The sequence below is a fragment of the Ziziphus jujuba genome, chromosome 7 (genome assembly GCF_031755915.1).
Source record: "Ziziphus jujuba cultivar Dongzao chromosome 7, ASM3175591v1".
Taxonomy (NCBI): Eukaryota; Viridiplantae; Streptophyta; class Magnoliopsida; order Rosales; family Rhamnaceae; genus Ziziphus; species Ziziphus jujuba.
In genome coordinates, this window is record NC_083385.1 from 3,050,589 (window position 1) to 3,067,131 (window position 16,543).

The window sequence follows — 16,543 nt, forward strand, 5'->3', positions numbered from 1 at the left end:
AAAGAGTGACGAACTTTTGGTTGAATTATTACGTAAAAATTCGAACTATATCTTTTCAATGTCAGTGATGACTGATTTCAAAGAGAGGAAATAGTTACTGAAATTTTTTTTTTTTTTTTTTTTGGGGGAGCGTCACTAAAATTACTTTTATTTTCTTCTTGCTTACTTTTTGCTTTATTTGTTGGGTGTTTATTTCGTTTTTTTCTTTTTCGGGGTAAAAATGCTTTATTTGTTTTTTTTTTTTTTGGTGAATAAAAAAAAAAAATGCTTTATTTGTTGGTTAAACGAGCAGCGCCAATTGCCTATTTTTTTTTTTTATAAGTAGCGCCAACTGGCTGTTGCGTGCTCTCTGAAAGTCCACATCGAATATAAATCTTTAACAACCAGTTATTTTTCACTTTGCAAAAGTATTATCTAGAAATACAAATGGTGAGCCAAACGTGGTGTAGCAATTGCCATGAGGGGATGGGCTTTGGGCATTGTCATTCCGTAAACTTCATGGGTATCAATATCTTCGGGCCTCAAGCCCTCCGGAGGAGCCCAATCAAAACAGTGAAACAGTCGGGCCAAGGCCATCAAAACCAGAGTCACTCCCAGCGGCGCGCCGGGACATTTCCTCTTCCCAGCGCTGAATGGCAATATCTTGAAGTCGGCTCCATGGCTAATCTCTACCCGGCTTCCATCGCCCGGCCAGTGCCTTTCAGGCCTAAACTCCTCCACCTCGTCCCAGATCTTGGTGTTCCGACCCAGCCCATGAGTGTTGATGAAAACGCGTGTCTTGGCTGGAATATGGCAGCCGTTGATCGTCGTGGCGCGTAACGATTCGTGCGGGATGAGAAACGGTCCGGCTGGGTGCATGCGGAAAGTTTCTCGTACAACGCAACGCAAGTAGTTTAGATGGGGAAGATCAGATTCGGAGACCATTCGAGTGGGGCCCACAACGAGATCAAGCTCTTCTTGGATCTTTCGGAGGACACGTGGGTGCTTGATCACCTCCGTCATTGCCCATTCGTTAGTCACAGCTGAAGTGTCTGTGGCAGCGGCTATCATATCCTTAAACAATAAATAAATAAAAGTTGTAAAGATTTTTCCAAATTAATTAATTAATTAATTAAATTACTGCATTATTGGGAAATATCACCTGAATTAGAGCTTTAATTTCAACATCATCCATGCGCTCTTTGCCATCTTCACCAGGCAAAGATAATAGAACGTCAACAAAGTCCATTTCCTCCTCATCTTCTTTACCTCCAATATTTTTTTTCCTTCTATGTTCTTCAATAATCTTCATGTGAAAATCATCCACCCTCTTTTCCACTTGTCTCATTTTCTTCTCGCATCCATAAGGATCCACCCACCTCCAAATTGGCAAATAGTCACCCAAATATATCACACCCAACAGCCAAAACAACTCGTGGGTTATATGCATGAACTCCATGGCTTCTTCTGGACCGGCTGATCCAGACCCAAAATACTGCTTCCCAAGCAACATCCTAGTCACATTGTTCATCGAAAACCCACCCAACACTTCCCTCAGGTTCATGGCCTTCCCACTTTGAGCCCGCGACCAAACATCTCGAACCAGGTGCTGGGCTTCATTGGCTCGTTGAGTCGCAAACGACTCCAGTCGCTTTGTCGTCAAGAGGTGCTCCATGCAAATTCTTCTCATTCGTTTCCATTTTGGACCATGAGGGGCCAGAGCGACGTCGTTGCACCCGTACGCCAAATGCACGGCGGCTAGAGTCCTCGGACGGGAGGCGAAGACTTCATCTTGTTGAACAAGTATTTCGCGTATGATTTGGGGATCGTTAGTGGTGATTGCGTCGACGTTACCGAGTCGGAGGTAAACAAGGGGACCATATTTATGGCACAAAGAGGCAAGGTCTCGATGAGGAAGATGACCCAATTGGAGGAGGTTGCCGAATATGGGCCATCTTGGTGGACCCGGAGGTAACTTTCTGGACTTATAAGTCAGCCTTACGTATATCATGCCCGCAAACAGAGCCGAGAAAAGAAAACTGATAAACAAGGCTGTTAAATCCATTAACACTTAAGTGAAACCTCTTTCGACCCTGCTCGGATCATAAATGCCATTGATTGAGTGAAAAAATAAATAAATAAATAAGCATTTTATGGACTAAAATGTTTGTTAATTAGTTAAAAGTAAATAAATAAGAATTAAATCACACCCTTTACATGTATTTCTTGGTTGGTGTAAATAAGGTTGAACAAACGGAATTGGCATGGGTATATATATATATATATATTATACATGGTAGGGAAAAGAATAGCAAGCGCATGAGCATATTTAATTGAGCGAAAAAAAACTTATTGACATGTCCCATGCAAGTGTTTTTCTTAAGATAAGATGTAATAACAGTTTCCTTTCTTCTTTTGAAATGAAAGGATATTGTTTTGAACCTATTTGGAAAAAACATATGAATTAAGTATCTCCACGATCTTAAAATGTGAACAGCTTGTCTACTAATTAATAATCTTCTAAACATAAATTGAAAAGAAAAATTCTTTGCATTATAACTTACAGAGGGTTTGTACAATTATGCAATTATATCTAATTGATAAATTATTATTAACTATCTTGACTGATTTAATTATTACGTCTTGATAGTTAATTTAGTGAAACTAATATACATCGTGACATTGAGGAATAAGTACTCCAATAAACCATGCCTTATCTTTCCTGATCATGCAACTGGGGAAGTTTTTAAATTTAGGATTTGTTTGGTATAATTGAGAAAAATAAAGATTTATTCTGTAGAGCTTCGTATACTAGATTTTTTAAAATATTTTTTTTATTAAAATGTTAATAATAAGTATTTTGCTGTAAATAAAAAGCTGTATTACATGCTTAATGAGTTTACGTTTAAGTTACAAAAACTATATTAAATGCTCATTGAATTTTCATATAAGCTAAAAAAAAAAGAATTTTTTTAAAAAAATATCAAATTTGAACTTTTCTAAAACAGTTTAAAAAAACTGTTTTTTTAGTCAACAAGTGCTTGTTGATTTTTGCTAAATATCTTTATTTTTTAATAAAAAAACTTTAGCTTTTAAATAGAATTTTTGATCCAAAAAAAAAAAAAATCTGCCAAACAGGCACTTAATTCGTTATGTAGTGTTATAAATATACATAATTACTAAGTAGAATTACCAGGCAATAATTCAAAATTTCAATCTCTAATTCCAAAAATAAAAGAGAAGGATCATTATATGTGCCTTGCGCAAAATAAAAAAATTTAATCGATTAAGGACTCTCAAGTAATTCAAATATGTAGAACATTTTTTTTATGGCAAACTTGCTAAATTAAAATTTAAGTAATTTTGTTAGTTGTTCCATATATATCTGCATAAAAATGTCTGAAAAATTAATTAACTCTAGCTATTTGAGTAAAATGTCACGAGTCATGAAATGTTATATATATATACGACTTTGCAGCCATAGAAAAACTTATTTCTAATTATGCCTCCCATATTCAAGAAAAAGGTACGATTATTAATGCATAGGATGTAAAACCTATGAGTGACAAGTTAAATGAGTAACTACCACCAGGGAAGTAGTTAACGGAAGAAAACTAATTAAACCAAACTAATTAAACCATCATATCTGCACATCCAGAGTTGTAGTTCAAATTTTGATATACTTGGCGAGTTCCATGTAATAATGCTACATGGTTACTATCTACCTCTTTGGCAGTTGATGCGCCGCTTGAAGGTTGAAGAAGATTTGCGCAATCAGAACGATATCATTATAATCGATGACCTAATTTGAACATGTAAATTATCATCTCATTGCAAATAGATTTCTGGACAGAACGGATATACATGATATTTGTCCTTTTTGCAAGATTTATGGTTTCTTGTAAATTTCACAAAAAGTAAAACCATGCCCATTTCGAAATTCTCTAGAAATTACATTTGCTTTTAATTGCTAATGAGTGTGTGTATATCTCACATGGTGCCATGTGTTTCTTCCTTTATATTCTCCACCCAAGTTATCATCCACACTGTTCTTAAAGCAGAAAAAAATACATATAAAAAAGTGGTTTCATATTATTCATCGAACGTTTTCTTAAGATGTAAATAATATTTTTTTTTTTCCCTTTTCTGCTCAATGGAAGGAATACTATTTCAAAATTGAATATCAGGTTGTTCTTGTTATTTTTTTAATACCTTACATTGATATCGCGCATCTTTCAAGACACGCATGTTTGATCACAGCTATGCTGTCCCCTTTAACGGTAAATTGTACTGCATTAGTCAATCTTCAAAATTTTAAACACTTCAAAGACCCCCCAAATATAAGGAAAAGCTTTGTTACCATTACCAATACACTTAGATGCCAAAATATTAGGGATGAACTAATGGAATAGAAATCTGGAGATTAAACACAACTATTGGAAATAATTCACAGCTTGTGAGTCCTAAATGTAATGTATAATTTTCTTTCCTTCCTAAAAATCATTCCATCAATAATTTTCTGCTGCACTTCTGCCATTTGGTTCTGCATGGAGCTTTTGAACACCTGGACTTGCAATAAAAATATGTTGTTAGTGCTGTTGAGTTCGGAACATAATGATATTAAAGTTCATTTTAGTTGTTTCAGAAGCCGATTTCACCAAGTATATCGCCAGCTTGAGTTTATAACACGCTTTATTCTCTTTCCAGTTATTAATTCCTCTTTTGTCTCATTGTCTTTTTTTCACTTTTGAAAGTGGCTTCCCCACGCTTTCATGAAGAAACAAGCTTCAATTATAATGGGGTAAAGTATGGCTATTTCCACCCCCTTTAATCCTCTAGCTTTTCCCATTCTCTCTGTCCTTTTATTTTTGGTAATTGCCATTCTCTGTCCTTGGTTTTATTTTTTTCCAGCTTTTTATGGGTTTGTTTGGGAAAGTTATTATCATCAATAGCCAAGCCAATCACAGAACACCTAAAATATATGTAATTAGTCATACCGTACAGTTGGACTTATCTAACTTACCTACTTCTTACTTAAATCACCGTGACTGAAGGACCTCAGAAGTTTCATAATTTTTTCTCCTACTTGCATTAATGTGGTACCCAACTCACCCAAAGTGAGTCTGGAAGAAGAAGGCCTTTTTATGGTCCATACTTCGTAAATGCTGTTAGAGAAATGCCGTTCATGTGCATTTATAGACGTCTTCATACCCTTTCTTAATTCATTTATATCTCAATTTAGTACCACAAGCATATTAAGGATTTTTTTTAAGAAATGAAACTATTTTGAATGGATGAAGAACTTGGGTGGGGTCATTTCTTAAAAAGAAGCCCAATGAGGAGGAGTTTTTTTTTTTTTTTTGGGGAGGGGGGGCGCTATCACCATGTGAGATATGATTTCAGATACATCAGCGGTTATAAGCAATTGTAATTTTCTAAAAGAATTTTAAAACGGACGTTGTTTATGACCTTTTTGAGAAGAGAACCAAACCATTAGCTATCAGCTTGTTCAGAACCAACTATACATTACGAATACAAATCTAAATCCGTTCCATTCAGAAGTACTTAAAATGGATACGAATAAAGAATGAATGATCATTCATGTATTTGGGACAACGATAGCTATCCTGCCAATGACTATCTAATCCTTCATAAGCTTTTCCATATTCACTGTCTTTTTCTTTTAGCTTTGCTTGCTTGTCCAGTATCAACGTAGCAAAGCTATCACATTGACAGTTAAATTCCTAGAAAAATAAATAAATAATAGGAGATAACAAACCATATTCATAGGACAAGGAGGTACACATGATTGAATTTTTCGGTTTATGGTTAAAAAACTCGTATTGCTTAATGGGACTCTCTCTTTTCTTGTCTTTTTTTTTTTCATTTTCAAATCCATTTTTGGAGGAGTTTTTATTGTGTTTTATTTAAAATCACGAATTTGGGTGCTCAAATAGAAATGAGGAATGGTAGTAATGGCAGAAAAAAGGGAATGGGAAGACGAAGAGTCACGAGGAAACACCGATATGTTTTTGTAAGAAGCTGAGGAGGAAGCTTAATGGAAACAAGAAGTGCATGAATTTCTTATACAATTCTCACAAATCTCACCTATATTATATTTCTCCCTCTTTATTCTTTCTTCTATATAAATTTTTTAAGATACCTCCATAATCAATGAGAACATGGAAACTTCATGTCCACCAAAGTCAAAAAAGAGACATGAGTGATTAGGTATCAGACAATGATTAACATTTTCTACACATCACACCAAAAAAAAAAAAAAAAAAAGAAAGACTTCCAAGTTTCCTCGGTACCCACCTAAGACTCATTGCGTCAAAGTCTCGCCGAGATTGTGGGATTTTGCTTACACAAAAATCTCTATTACTATTGTTTAATTTTCCCCTAATATGTACTTTGGAATAAACGTGTCAATTTCCCTTTTTTATTTCCAGGTTGATTTAGAGAAGACTAATAATAATAATGAAGCCTTATAAAATACCCACGTCGAACGGCTTCAAGGGGTAGGATATGGTTCAAGCTCGTACAATTATAGGCTTTTTTTTTTTCTTTTCTTTTTTTTTTTGGGTGCTTTAACTCTAAGATTGTTGTCACTTGTCGATCAATTGAAAGAAAAGCATAATCAATTGAAAGAAAAGCATACTGTAAATAAGTACGCCAATACAGTACAAAGGCACGTATATCTTTTAATTTCTTCCTTTATTTTTTTTGGTGAATTATTTTTTTAACTTCTTCGAAAATAACATTATTAGAAAAAGATGATGTATTTCTTTATTTCATCAATAATTATGTATCTCTCTTCCTTTTTTTGGTTGAAGATAATGTGTCTAATCCCCAAGAAATCATATAATATCCATTCCATGTGCTTATATAGTATGAAAATTAGTCTTATTCCTCTTGTAGTGATGAAATGCAATTGTAATTTGGGATCCAAAAAAAATATAAACTGGACCATCGAGGATGGTAAATTAACGGAAAAATATCATTTGGTGTTTATATTCGTAAATTTTAAAATTGAGATTCAAATTTTGGTAAGATTCCTTATTATGTTGAATGATTCTGTTCTGTAATATTGAATAATACAATACTACTAGAAGATATTTTTTTCAAAAAAAAAAAAAAAAAAACAGTGCAAACTGTTAAATAGGGAATCACTTTGATGTTGCCAAATCCTTAGCTTTCTTTACTGGGGATGGAAAATGATTCTTTTGTTGATATGAGCATTACACTCCATGTACGCCCAACCTTCACTGGCAAAAGCAAATGCACTTTGATCGGATACTTGTCCACCCACATAAAACCAAAAAGGGGTATTACTGTCATCTTACATTCGGCCCATTTTTACTAAGATAGGAGAAAGCGACAAAATGAAATTATATAATAAAAGGGCATTGCTTCCATGTAATGCCATGGCTAAAATGTTCATATGTCTAAAGAAGATTTTCAGCAACATTTCAGATTTAGCAAGCGAATATTAGTATTGTTATTAACAAAAAAAAAAAACAAAAAAGGGATTTTTCAAAGAGGGTAAAGGCCCCGTATTTAAAATAAATCTTTTCCAGAATCTCTAGTATAATTATTCATTTTTTCTCTAGTATTAATAACAATCTAAAATATCTAACAATCTAACCCACTCTAAAGTATCTCAGCTAAAAAATAAAACTCATTAAACAGTAACCTCCAAAGATACAAAAGAAAGTAAAAGGAGATAACTGCTATCTCCCCACCAACAAATGTGATAATTCCACTCTCAGAACCGCCTTCTTTATTATTTATATTCTTCCACCTGCTCTGCAAAACTTCTCACTCTCTCTCTCTCCCACTTCTTTTTTATTTTTCTCTCTCTACAATGGAAGGAAAAGTAAGGAATGGCCTCCTCTTCTTTTCCTTCGCCATTATACTTACTCTGTCCGCAGCTTTCACAGACCCACTTGAGTACCAGACACTGACCCTCAAACCTCTCCCCAACGCACCCACTCTTTCATGGACCGACTCAGAGTCCGAATCCGGAACCGACGCAACAGAGTTGGAAGCAGAGACATCTTCCACCCCCACATCACTCTCCGTACAGTTGCAGCACATCGACGCCTTGTCGTTCAACAAGACGCCTGAGGATCTCTTCGGCCTCCGGATCCAACGGGATGCTCTCCGCGTCAAGACCTTGGATTCTCTACTCGCTGTTCGGAACCAGACTCGATCCCGTGGGTCGGGTTTCAGTAGCTCCGTGATCTCGGGGCTTGCTCAGGGCAGCGGCGAGTACTTCACGCGCCTCGGTGTGGGCACGCCTCCCAGGTACGTGTACATGGTGCTGGACACTGGTAGCGACATCGTGTGGCTCCAGTGTGCTCCGTGTAAGAAATGTTATACCCAGACAGATCCTGTTTTCGACCCGAGAAAATCGCGATCCTTTGTTGGGATCTCGTGCTCGTCACCATTGTGTCGCAAGCTTGACTCCCCAGGATGCAATCAACGCAAGATGTGCCTCTATCAGGTGTCCTACGGCGACGGTTCCTTTACCCTGGGTGAGTTCTCCACCGAAACGCTGACGTTTCGCCGCTCCAGAGTGGCACGTGTGGCGCTCGGCTGTGGCCACGATAACGAGGGCTTGTTCGTTGGTGCGGCGGGACTTTTGGGACTCGGCCGGGGTAAGTTATCGTTCCCAACGCAAACCGGTCTGCGGTTCAACCAGAAGTTCTCTTACTGTTTGGTGGACCGGTCCGCCTCGTCCAAACCGTCCTCTATTGTGTTTGGGAACGCGGCTATTTCCCGAGCCGCCCGGTTCACCCCATTGCTTAGAAACCCAAAGCTCGACACTTTTTACTATGTGGAGCTCATTGGTATTAGTGTGGGTGGGACACGTGTCCCCGGCATCACCGCTTCGCTTTTCAAGCTCGATACGGCCGGTAACGGAGGTGTTATAATAGATTCGGGCACATCCGTCACGCGCTTGACCCGAACCGCTTACACAGCGCTACGCGATGCTTTCCGGGTTGGAGCGTCCAGCTTGAAAAGGGCTCCAGAGTTCTCTTTGTTCGACACGTGCTTCGATTTGTCTGGGCTGAGGGAAGTGAAGGTGCCGACGGTGGTTTTGCATTTCCGAGGAGCTGACGTGTCGCTGCCGGCGACAAACTACCTGATTCCGGTGGACAGCGGTGGGAGCTTCTGCTTTGCTTTTGCGGGTACAATGAGCGGGTTGTCCATTATAGGTAACATCCAGCAACAAGGGTTCCGGGTAGTATATGATTTGGCGGGTTCTAGGGTCGGGTTCGCTCCACGTGGGTGCGCTTGATTTTTGGGTTAGCAAAGATTTCGAGAGCCCTTTTCCCCAGCCTCTTTTATTTTTATTTTCATTTTTATTTCAACAGGAAAAAGGAAAAAAAGAAAAAAAGAAAAAAAAGAAGAGGAGGAAATCTTTCTCGGATTTGCAATGTATAATGAAGGGTGAAAGAGAAGGAAGGGAAGGAGTGTTTTTTTTTTTTGTTTTTTGGGTTTAATATTTATTTTTGGTAATATGGGAAGGGTAGGAGTTGGAAGCAAAAAAAAAAATGTTCACGTGTTGTTTTTTAAGTATCATATCCCTACTTGAAAAATAATTACTCTAAGACAGGGGTAATTTGGTTAAATGCAATTTGAAGTTTTAGAGACTATTAACTTTATTGGATCCCATTAGCGGTAAAGATTGGGGGAAAAAAAAAAAAAGGAAAAGAAAATGATATGGTGGTTGACACAATTGTTACAAATTTAGTACCATTCTGTCATTCTGGTATCGAGAAGTCTTTATTCTCATTCAACACACTGATGACTCATCATACTTGTTGGAAAATGGGCGTTTTAGAGGTATACAAAATAAAATTAATTTTAAGAGTTTCCTTTACATATTCACCATGCTAGGGTGCTTTACATCTTTATCACGAATGGTGTTGCTTTTTTAGTATTTTCATATTGTGTACTTTTTTGGGTTAGAATGTTGTAATCATTCATTGTGATTCACAATAATTATATTCTTCTATAGTGTTAAAATAGTGCCTGTAAATTTTCCACCTTATGGCTACTATGCAAAAAGTAGGCTGGTAGAGAAAAAATCTAAGTGCTAGTGGGGCGACCTTGCAACTTGGCAACAAAATGGTGTAATTTCATCTCCAAAAGCCCCCGGGTAGAAATTAGGAGCTATGAGCTGGACCATGTTAAAAGTGCAAAAAAAAAAAAAAAAGGGGTCAATTTCTCCACTATGTTATTGGCCTTTTAGGCCTTTCTAATATATATATATATATATATAAATAATATTTGGCTTAGGTATAAAATGGGATTAGAATTTTTAATTTGGTAGCTGTCACAATTTTATGCATTTAGTCTTTTGAGATTGAATTGCAAAACATAATACTGAAATTATGGAGAACCTTTTTCCTCCACCACCGTCTTGAATCAAATGTCGGATGGAGAAAGCGCTGGGCACATGCCAGCCGTTTACATTATATATGGCATCATGCGGCACGTTAGCACATGCAGCATCATCAGTGGGTCAAAAAAAGTGGACACCAACCCAACCCCAATAATAACGAAAGCATGGACAAAGTGGAAATTTTTGTCAAAAATAATATCTTAGGCCAAACCCGCTCTAATTACCTCTTTACATTAGCTGCAAATAAAAAACAAAAAGTTGTGTGGAAGTTATTCACTCGCCATAGTGTCCTTTGTAAGATTGCAATGATGGATATAGAAAACAAGTTTTGCAATATGCCAATATGAGTTGTGCCACCACAACATATTGCCACTATTGGGTTAAACTCATCTCTCTTTCTCTCTCTCTCTCTCTCTCTCTATATATATAGTATATATATATTTATACATATTATATATATATATATATATATGTATGTATTTTTAAAATGAAGGATATGTTGGGGGAAGTTGGACCAAAAAACTAATGGTTCTGAATGGGAAAGATATAGAGTAGTTTATTTTATAAAACAAAATGGAAAATGTTCGCAGGGGTTTGTATTCTGTGCATGTGAAAATTTGTAGCAGGAGATCATTAGTCTTAAATCGATGAGGAAGAAATGTTACTTACCCCACGAATTATATAATAGAAAATAGGAAGGAACCTACATCCTTTTTTCCAACCCATGTGTGACGGTGCTTCTGATTTATGTGCTGATGTGCAATACAGCATCATCCAATCTTTGAGGGGTAGTCAATAAGTAAACTAGTCGACTTTCATAATCAACATCTGACTATTTTCATGTTTAATTGTTTAGTACCAAAAAAACAATTTTGCCAAACATTTGAGTTTTAAATCTTATAATTGGAGTCCGTCTAGTTTTCTGTGGCCTGGCCTACTACCCTACAATAGAAAAGCCCGTAGAAGTTTTATATTGACCAGTGGCCCAATTCTGTGAAAAAGGTTAAAGAATCAGTTCCCACTTGAAAGAATGCTAAAAAGAATCAGTTTAATTACCTGTGGTTTAAAAAAAAAAAAAAAAAAGATTACTTAGGAACTGTTTTGGAGATAAATTGGAAGTTTAGTTTACACGTTGCTAATGAGAAAGCATGAATCCATGTCTCTTTTTTATTTTTATTTTTATTTTTTATCTAGTAATTTCCACTGTCTATGTTGTTCCACAATTGTTGCTCTGTTGGGGTATTCTGGAATTTTGAAATGGTACAAATTAAAATCATAACCAAAGAAAATAGTTTAGCTATTGGCTTCAACTACTTTATTGTTCCCTACTTTTATTATGGCACAAGAGATGTATTAATGCTATTGTGTACTAACTTTGAATGCAAGTCATCTTTTATCCCTTTCACCAAAAAAGTCATCTTCTATCCCATCAATTTCGAAATTATATGAACCATTATATATATATATATATATATAAAATTTATTACCCGCTCCATCGATATTAATTTATTGCCTGGCACCTGAAAAGATATATGGAAGCAGCTATCATTGAAACAAAATTATAAATTGATGAGTATTTGGTACGATGTTACAAATTTTCAGCATATTGGAAAATATATACATATATATATATATATATATATAGATATAAACAATTTGGTTTCTTGATAAGTAACGTAAAAGTTTAGAAAAGGAATATGTATATAAACCGTTTTTTTTTTCTTTTTCTCTCTCCATTCTTTTTTAAATAAAAGATTAAAAGATTAAAATATATACTGAACTTGTTCACATTGAAGGTGCTCTTGTTTTGTTGATATGGCCTTTCTAGGAGCTTAAACTCGTCAGCTAGAGAGTCAAATCTCCTAACTGATATTGTGGCTTATAAAATGCTTTCTCTCATTCGGTTTCTCCCGTCTTTGAGCATTTTTCTGATGGGAATTACCCCCTCACTTTGTTAACCAGCTTTTGCTGGATAAACTTGCTTGGGGCTCTGTTTTATAGCTTCTTTGGGTGGTCTTTGCTTTCTGGTTAATGCATTTCTTTTTACCAAGAAAATTGTTTAGACAACAAGTATTTAGATAAAAGTGGGAAAGTAATTCATGTTATGCAGTCCACCAATGAAAATGTTTATTCACTAGTTTCAAGTCAAAGGTAGTGGGAATGGAAAGAAAACTAGTAGTCAGATTCAGATTAAGATTAAGATTAAAGATTAAAAAAAGTTAAAAGTTATCATGAATTGGCAAATAAATTATTTGTTTTGTTATCTTGATTCTCGATGGATAAGATAAAGATTTTCATTGGTAGATTTGATGTTAAGGTATAAGTTGAAATACATATGTTTTTGAAGACTTTAATCATCCTTTATTACAAAAATTATCCTTTACCATATGTGATATTATAGAATATATATAGTTTGACCAATCCTATCTAACTTAATGCCGTATCGTACTCAAAATGCATGTCCAAGTCAAACCAACTTCACCATAACTTCACCATATTTAGCTAAAATTTGATTTGAATCGGATTGGACTATGTTAATAATGGAAAAAAAAATTAAATCAGAATTATAGAAAAGCTTTAAATTTCCAGATAAGTTAAAGCCAAACCCAATAGACGCGTCTTAAAGATGCTTTGGAAAGATCCTTTTCCATGTAGCCCATAATTTTCACCAATCAATTTTGATCAATGTCAGAAGTGCCCACTGCTTACGGACACTCCAGAAATTTTATAAATATAAAAAGAGGACCCCGCCTAAAACGGCCAAAAAAAAAAGAAAAGTAAACATGTAGGCTCGTAATAATTGGTCGGAAGAGAGTGTAATAATGTACACCAAATACACCCTAGACCCTTCTCATTGGCTCCCCTGTTTTTGGTCCTGCTTTGGAGAAAAACATTAACATTAAATTAAAATATAAATAAATCTTTTCAATTTTCAATTTTTTTGAAATAAATAATGGAGTAATAACTATCATTTGAAATAGAGGATTATTGAGTTAATTTTTTTTGATAAAGATTATTGCGTTAATTAACTCAATCATGGATCATGATTCACACTATATCCTCCGATAACCAATCAAAATTATGGCAAATGATATAAAATAAATAAAGATGAATGGGCAAGTAAAAACAAAAACTTTTTTAAAAAAGAACATAATAAAAAATTGGGTGGAAAATTGAAAAAACTCCCACCCTTTCATAATTTTTCTTCGTCTCTTTGTTGAGAGTTGAAGGCGTTTGATTTTAATCAAATGACTGAGAATGAGAGCGTCGACGCCACTGTGACTCCTCTCTCCTCTCTCTCTATCTCTCTCTCTCTCTCTCTGCGTAAAACTAAGGAAAAGAAAAAGCACCCCTTTTGAGGAAGAGTTATAGTTTTCCTCCTCGTTATTTAAAAAATTCGATCTTTTCACCTTTTTTCTTCCAGTTCTTTGTCCATTCTTTGAAAATTACAGAGAGGGATTCATACCCTTCTGACAAGAATCCGCAAGATTGATAAATTTTCTCTGTTTTCATTCTCTTCTGTTCTGTACATATACATGTTCAATTTTTTATACATATATGTGTACATATACATTCGAAAGAGTTAGACCCATCAAAGAACAATACAAACATTTCTGTTTTTTGAATTTTTTTTGAAAATTTGGGTTTCCGTTTGTTTTGTATGAATGGAGTCCGATTGCATTGAAACTGTGCCTCCATCGGATGTGATGGATGAGGATGAGATCCAAGGCCGTCCTCTTCAATTTCTCACAGTTTCAAAGCCTCTGAGCAACGCCAACAGCAACTCCAGCACCACTAGTGTTCACGAGCTTCTTGAATGCCCTGTATGTACCAATTCAATGTACCCTCCAATCCATCAGGTCCGTTCTTTATTGCACTTTGCTCAGTGGTTTTGTATTTATTTCGTTTAATTTTTGTTTATTTTATTTTTATTTTATTTTTCTCTCTTTTGGTTATATCTGGCCTTATTTTGTTCAATTTAACTTGTAGTGGCAAAGTGTAAGGCTAGAAGAGAATGCAATATCAGGTAGATAGGTTGTTTGCAGGATTCTAATTCTATGGGATGATTATGTTTGGACCTGCGAATGGGGTGGGATGATAATATCAGTCAAAAGCTGTTCCTGTCAAGTATTTGGAATTTTTGGGGTTTTAATATCTGGTTCTTTGGTTGTTCAATAGTCTTGTGCTATCTAACAAAACCAATGCTTTTTATTTGTTTACTCTTTTCACATGAATGTTAGGGCAGTGGATGAAGGGTTTCCAATTTATATGAGTTCAGTTATAGTAGAGAAGCATAAGGAGTTTTATATAGAACTCTTTTGTTGCATGATTAAAATTGTAATTTATCTCCCCCCCCCCCCCCCCCCCCCCCCCACCCCCAAAAATAAAAATAAAAAATGACTAGTTGGTTAAACCTCTAGAAACTGTGTTATACTCTCCCCCCTAAATTGGAAGAAATGAAGAAGCAAAGAAAAAAATTAGAGGGTGTTATATTTAATTTGATATTATGACGTTTATTTGTGTGCCAAACCTCACTTGTTCCTAGAGTTTGCGAGAGGTTATACCCCATAACAATTACTCAATTTGATTGGGATGTGGGGAACATCCCTATTCTGGCAAAGATAGTTCTTTTCCTTCCAGCTATGATCACTTATTCTGTACATTTAGGATAGATTTATTTTCTATTCTCTTGAAACAAAGGTATCTCAAGCTCTTCAAATCACTACCCTTAAATGTTATCTGCATTGAATTGGGATAGGCATTCTGTATGCTTGTTAATTGTTCAGGATTTTCTGGGTCTTATAGCTAATATTTCGTGTAACCTTTTGTTTTCTGCAGTGTCATAACGGCCATACCCTATGTTCCACCTGTAAAACAATGGTTCACAATCGATGCCCTACTTGTAGGCAGGAGCTTGGTGACATAAGGTGTCTAGCACTAGAGAAAGTGGCCGAGTCACTTGAGCTGCCCTGCAAATACTGTTCTCTTGGGTGCTCGGAGATATTCCCCTACTACAGTAAACTCAAACACGAGTCTCTGTGTAATTTCAGACCGTACAACTGCCCATATGCTGGATCAGACTGCTCTGTTGTTGGCGATATACCATTTCTTGTTGCTCACTTACGAGATGATCACAAGGTGGACATGCACTCTGGCTGTACTTTTAACCATCGCTATGTTAAGTCTAACCCCCGTGAAGTAGAAAATGCTACATGGATGTTAACTGTAAGTATAGAATGTAATTTTCTCTATGCTTTCCTTCCCCTTAATGCTAACTTCTGATTTTTTGTGGTAAAATCATGAGGCGGAGCAGTTTCAATTAATGTGATTTAAAAACCCCTTTCCTCGCTTGCTTTCTTTGCTCACTTTTAGATATGGATCATCATCTGCCCATTTGTAGGGGAGAATTAGGAAATCCTCAGTTTGGATTAAGCTACGATTGTTTGATATTAACTGTTAATTTAGTCACTTAATAGGTATTATATCTGCTGATTTTTATAGTGGTCTTAATAAAGATTGATGCCTTGATATCAGTATATAACACTGTTGTGTTTGTGGCACGATGGTAAAGCTAATTTTTATGCCTTTGATAGGTTTTCCACTGTTTTGGTCAGTACTTCTGTCTCCATTTTGAAGCATTCCAGCTTGAGATGGCTCCTGTTTATATGGCATTTCTACGATTCATGGGGGATGAGACAGAAGCTCGAAATTACAGCTACAGCCTTGAGGTTGGAGGAAATGGGCGAAAGCTTATTTGGGAGGGCAATCCTAGAAGTATAAGGGATAGCCACAGGAAGGTCAGAGACAGCCATGATGGTCTCATAATACAGCGAAACATGGCACTTTTCTTCTCCGGAGGAGATAGGAAAGAACTGAAGCTGCGAGTTACTGGGAGGATCTGGAAAGAACAGCAGAACCCTGAAGGTGGAACTTGTATACCCCTCTGTAGTTAGGCTGGTTGAATCTCCTCTGTCTCTTCCTCTCTACCCTATCTCTCATCTGTGTGGTGAAAACTATGTGTTATTAGTGGATATGGAAGTTGCAGGATCATTTTATAATACCTCAATTTTTACAACTTAAACGCCTTTCTATCTTTCATACCATTATTACTAACATCAACGATGCCAATGTTTGAACCAAAAGGGT

The 16,543-nt window shown here is 36.1% G+C and overlaps 3 protein-coding genes across 4 annotated transcripts; 2 read left to right on the forward strand and 1 right to left on the reverse strand.

Annotated features, from left to right (window-relative positions):
* Positions 1–303: 303 nt before the first annotated feature.
* LOC107423645 (cytochrome P450 703A2) lies at positions 304–2,103 on the reverse strand. Its single transcript, XM_016033232.4, has 2 exons — positions 1,142–2,103; positions 304–1,053 (listed from the first exon to the last, which is right to left on the reverse strand). Exons 1-2 carry the CDS (start codon positions 2,042–2,044, stop codon positions 415–417), a joined length of 1,542 nt encoding a protein of 513 aa, XP_015888718.4. The 5' UTR covers positions 2,045–2,103; the 3' UTR covers positions 304–414.
* Positions 2,104–7,661: 5,558 nt separating this feature from the next.
* Positions 7,662–9,644, forward strand: LOC107423672 (aspartyl protease family protein 2). The gene has a single exon (XM_016033281.3). It carries the CDS (start codon positions 7,847–7,849, stop codon positions 9,284–9,286), a length of 1,440 nt encoding a protein of 479 aa, XP_015888767.2. The 5' UTR covers positions 7,662–7,846; the 3' UTR covers positions 9,287–9,644.
* A 3,896-nt stretch (positions 9,645–13,540) lies between these two features.
* On the forward strand, positions 13,541–16,478 carry LOC107423624 (E3 ubiquitin-protein ligase SINAT3). 2 transcript variants are annotated; one of them, XM_025076756.3, is made up of 4 exons: positions 14,118–14,256; positions 14,387–14,423; positions 15,236–15,622; positions 15,991–16,478. In XM_025076756.3, the coding sequence occupies exons 2-4, from the start codon at positions 14,412–14,414 to the stop codon at positions 16,348–16,350; spliced, it is 759 nt and encodes a 252-aa protein (XP_024932524.1). In that variant the 5' UTR covers positions 14,118–14,256; positions 14,387–14,411; the 3' UTR covers positions 16,351–16,478. The 2 variants fall into 2 exon arrangements, with proteins under 2 accessions (XP_015888695.2, XP_024932524.1); XM_016033209.4 differs by lacking the exon at positions 14,387–14,423 and having other exon boundaries at positions 13,541–14,256.
* The last annotated feature ends 65 nt before the right edge of the window (positions 16,479–16,543 follow it).

Excerpts from the sequence above, each read along its gene's own strand:
- LOC107423624 (XM_016033209.4), top strand. The coding sequence starts at position 14,062 with ATGGAGTCCGATTGCATTGAAACTGTGCCTCCATCGGATGTGATGGAT. Across the intron at positions 14,257-15,235 it reads TGTACCCTCCAATCCATCAG|TGTCATAACGGCCATACCCT; the intron begins GTCCGTTCTTTA and ends TGTTTTCTGCAG. Across the intron at positions 15,623-15,990 it reads ATGCTACATGGATGTTAACT|GTTTTCCACTGTTTTGGTCA; the intron begins GTAAGTATAGAA and ends TGCCTTTGATAG.
- LOC107423672 (XM_016033281.3), top strand. The coding sequence starts at position 7,847 with ATGGAAGGAAAAGTAAGGAATGGCCTCCTCTTCTTTTCCTTCGCCATT.
- LOC107423645 (XM_016033232.4), bottom strand. The coding sequence starts at position 2,044 with ATGGATTTAACAGCCTTGTTTATCAGTTTTCTTTTCTCGGCTCTGTTT. Across the intron at positions 1,054-1,141 it reads AAATTAAAGCTCTAATTCAG|GATATGATAGCCGCTGCCAC; the intron begins GTGATATTTCCC and ends TTATTGTTTAAG.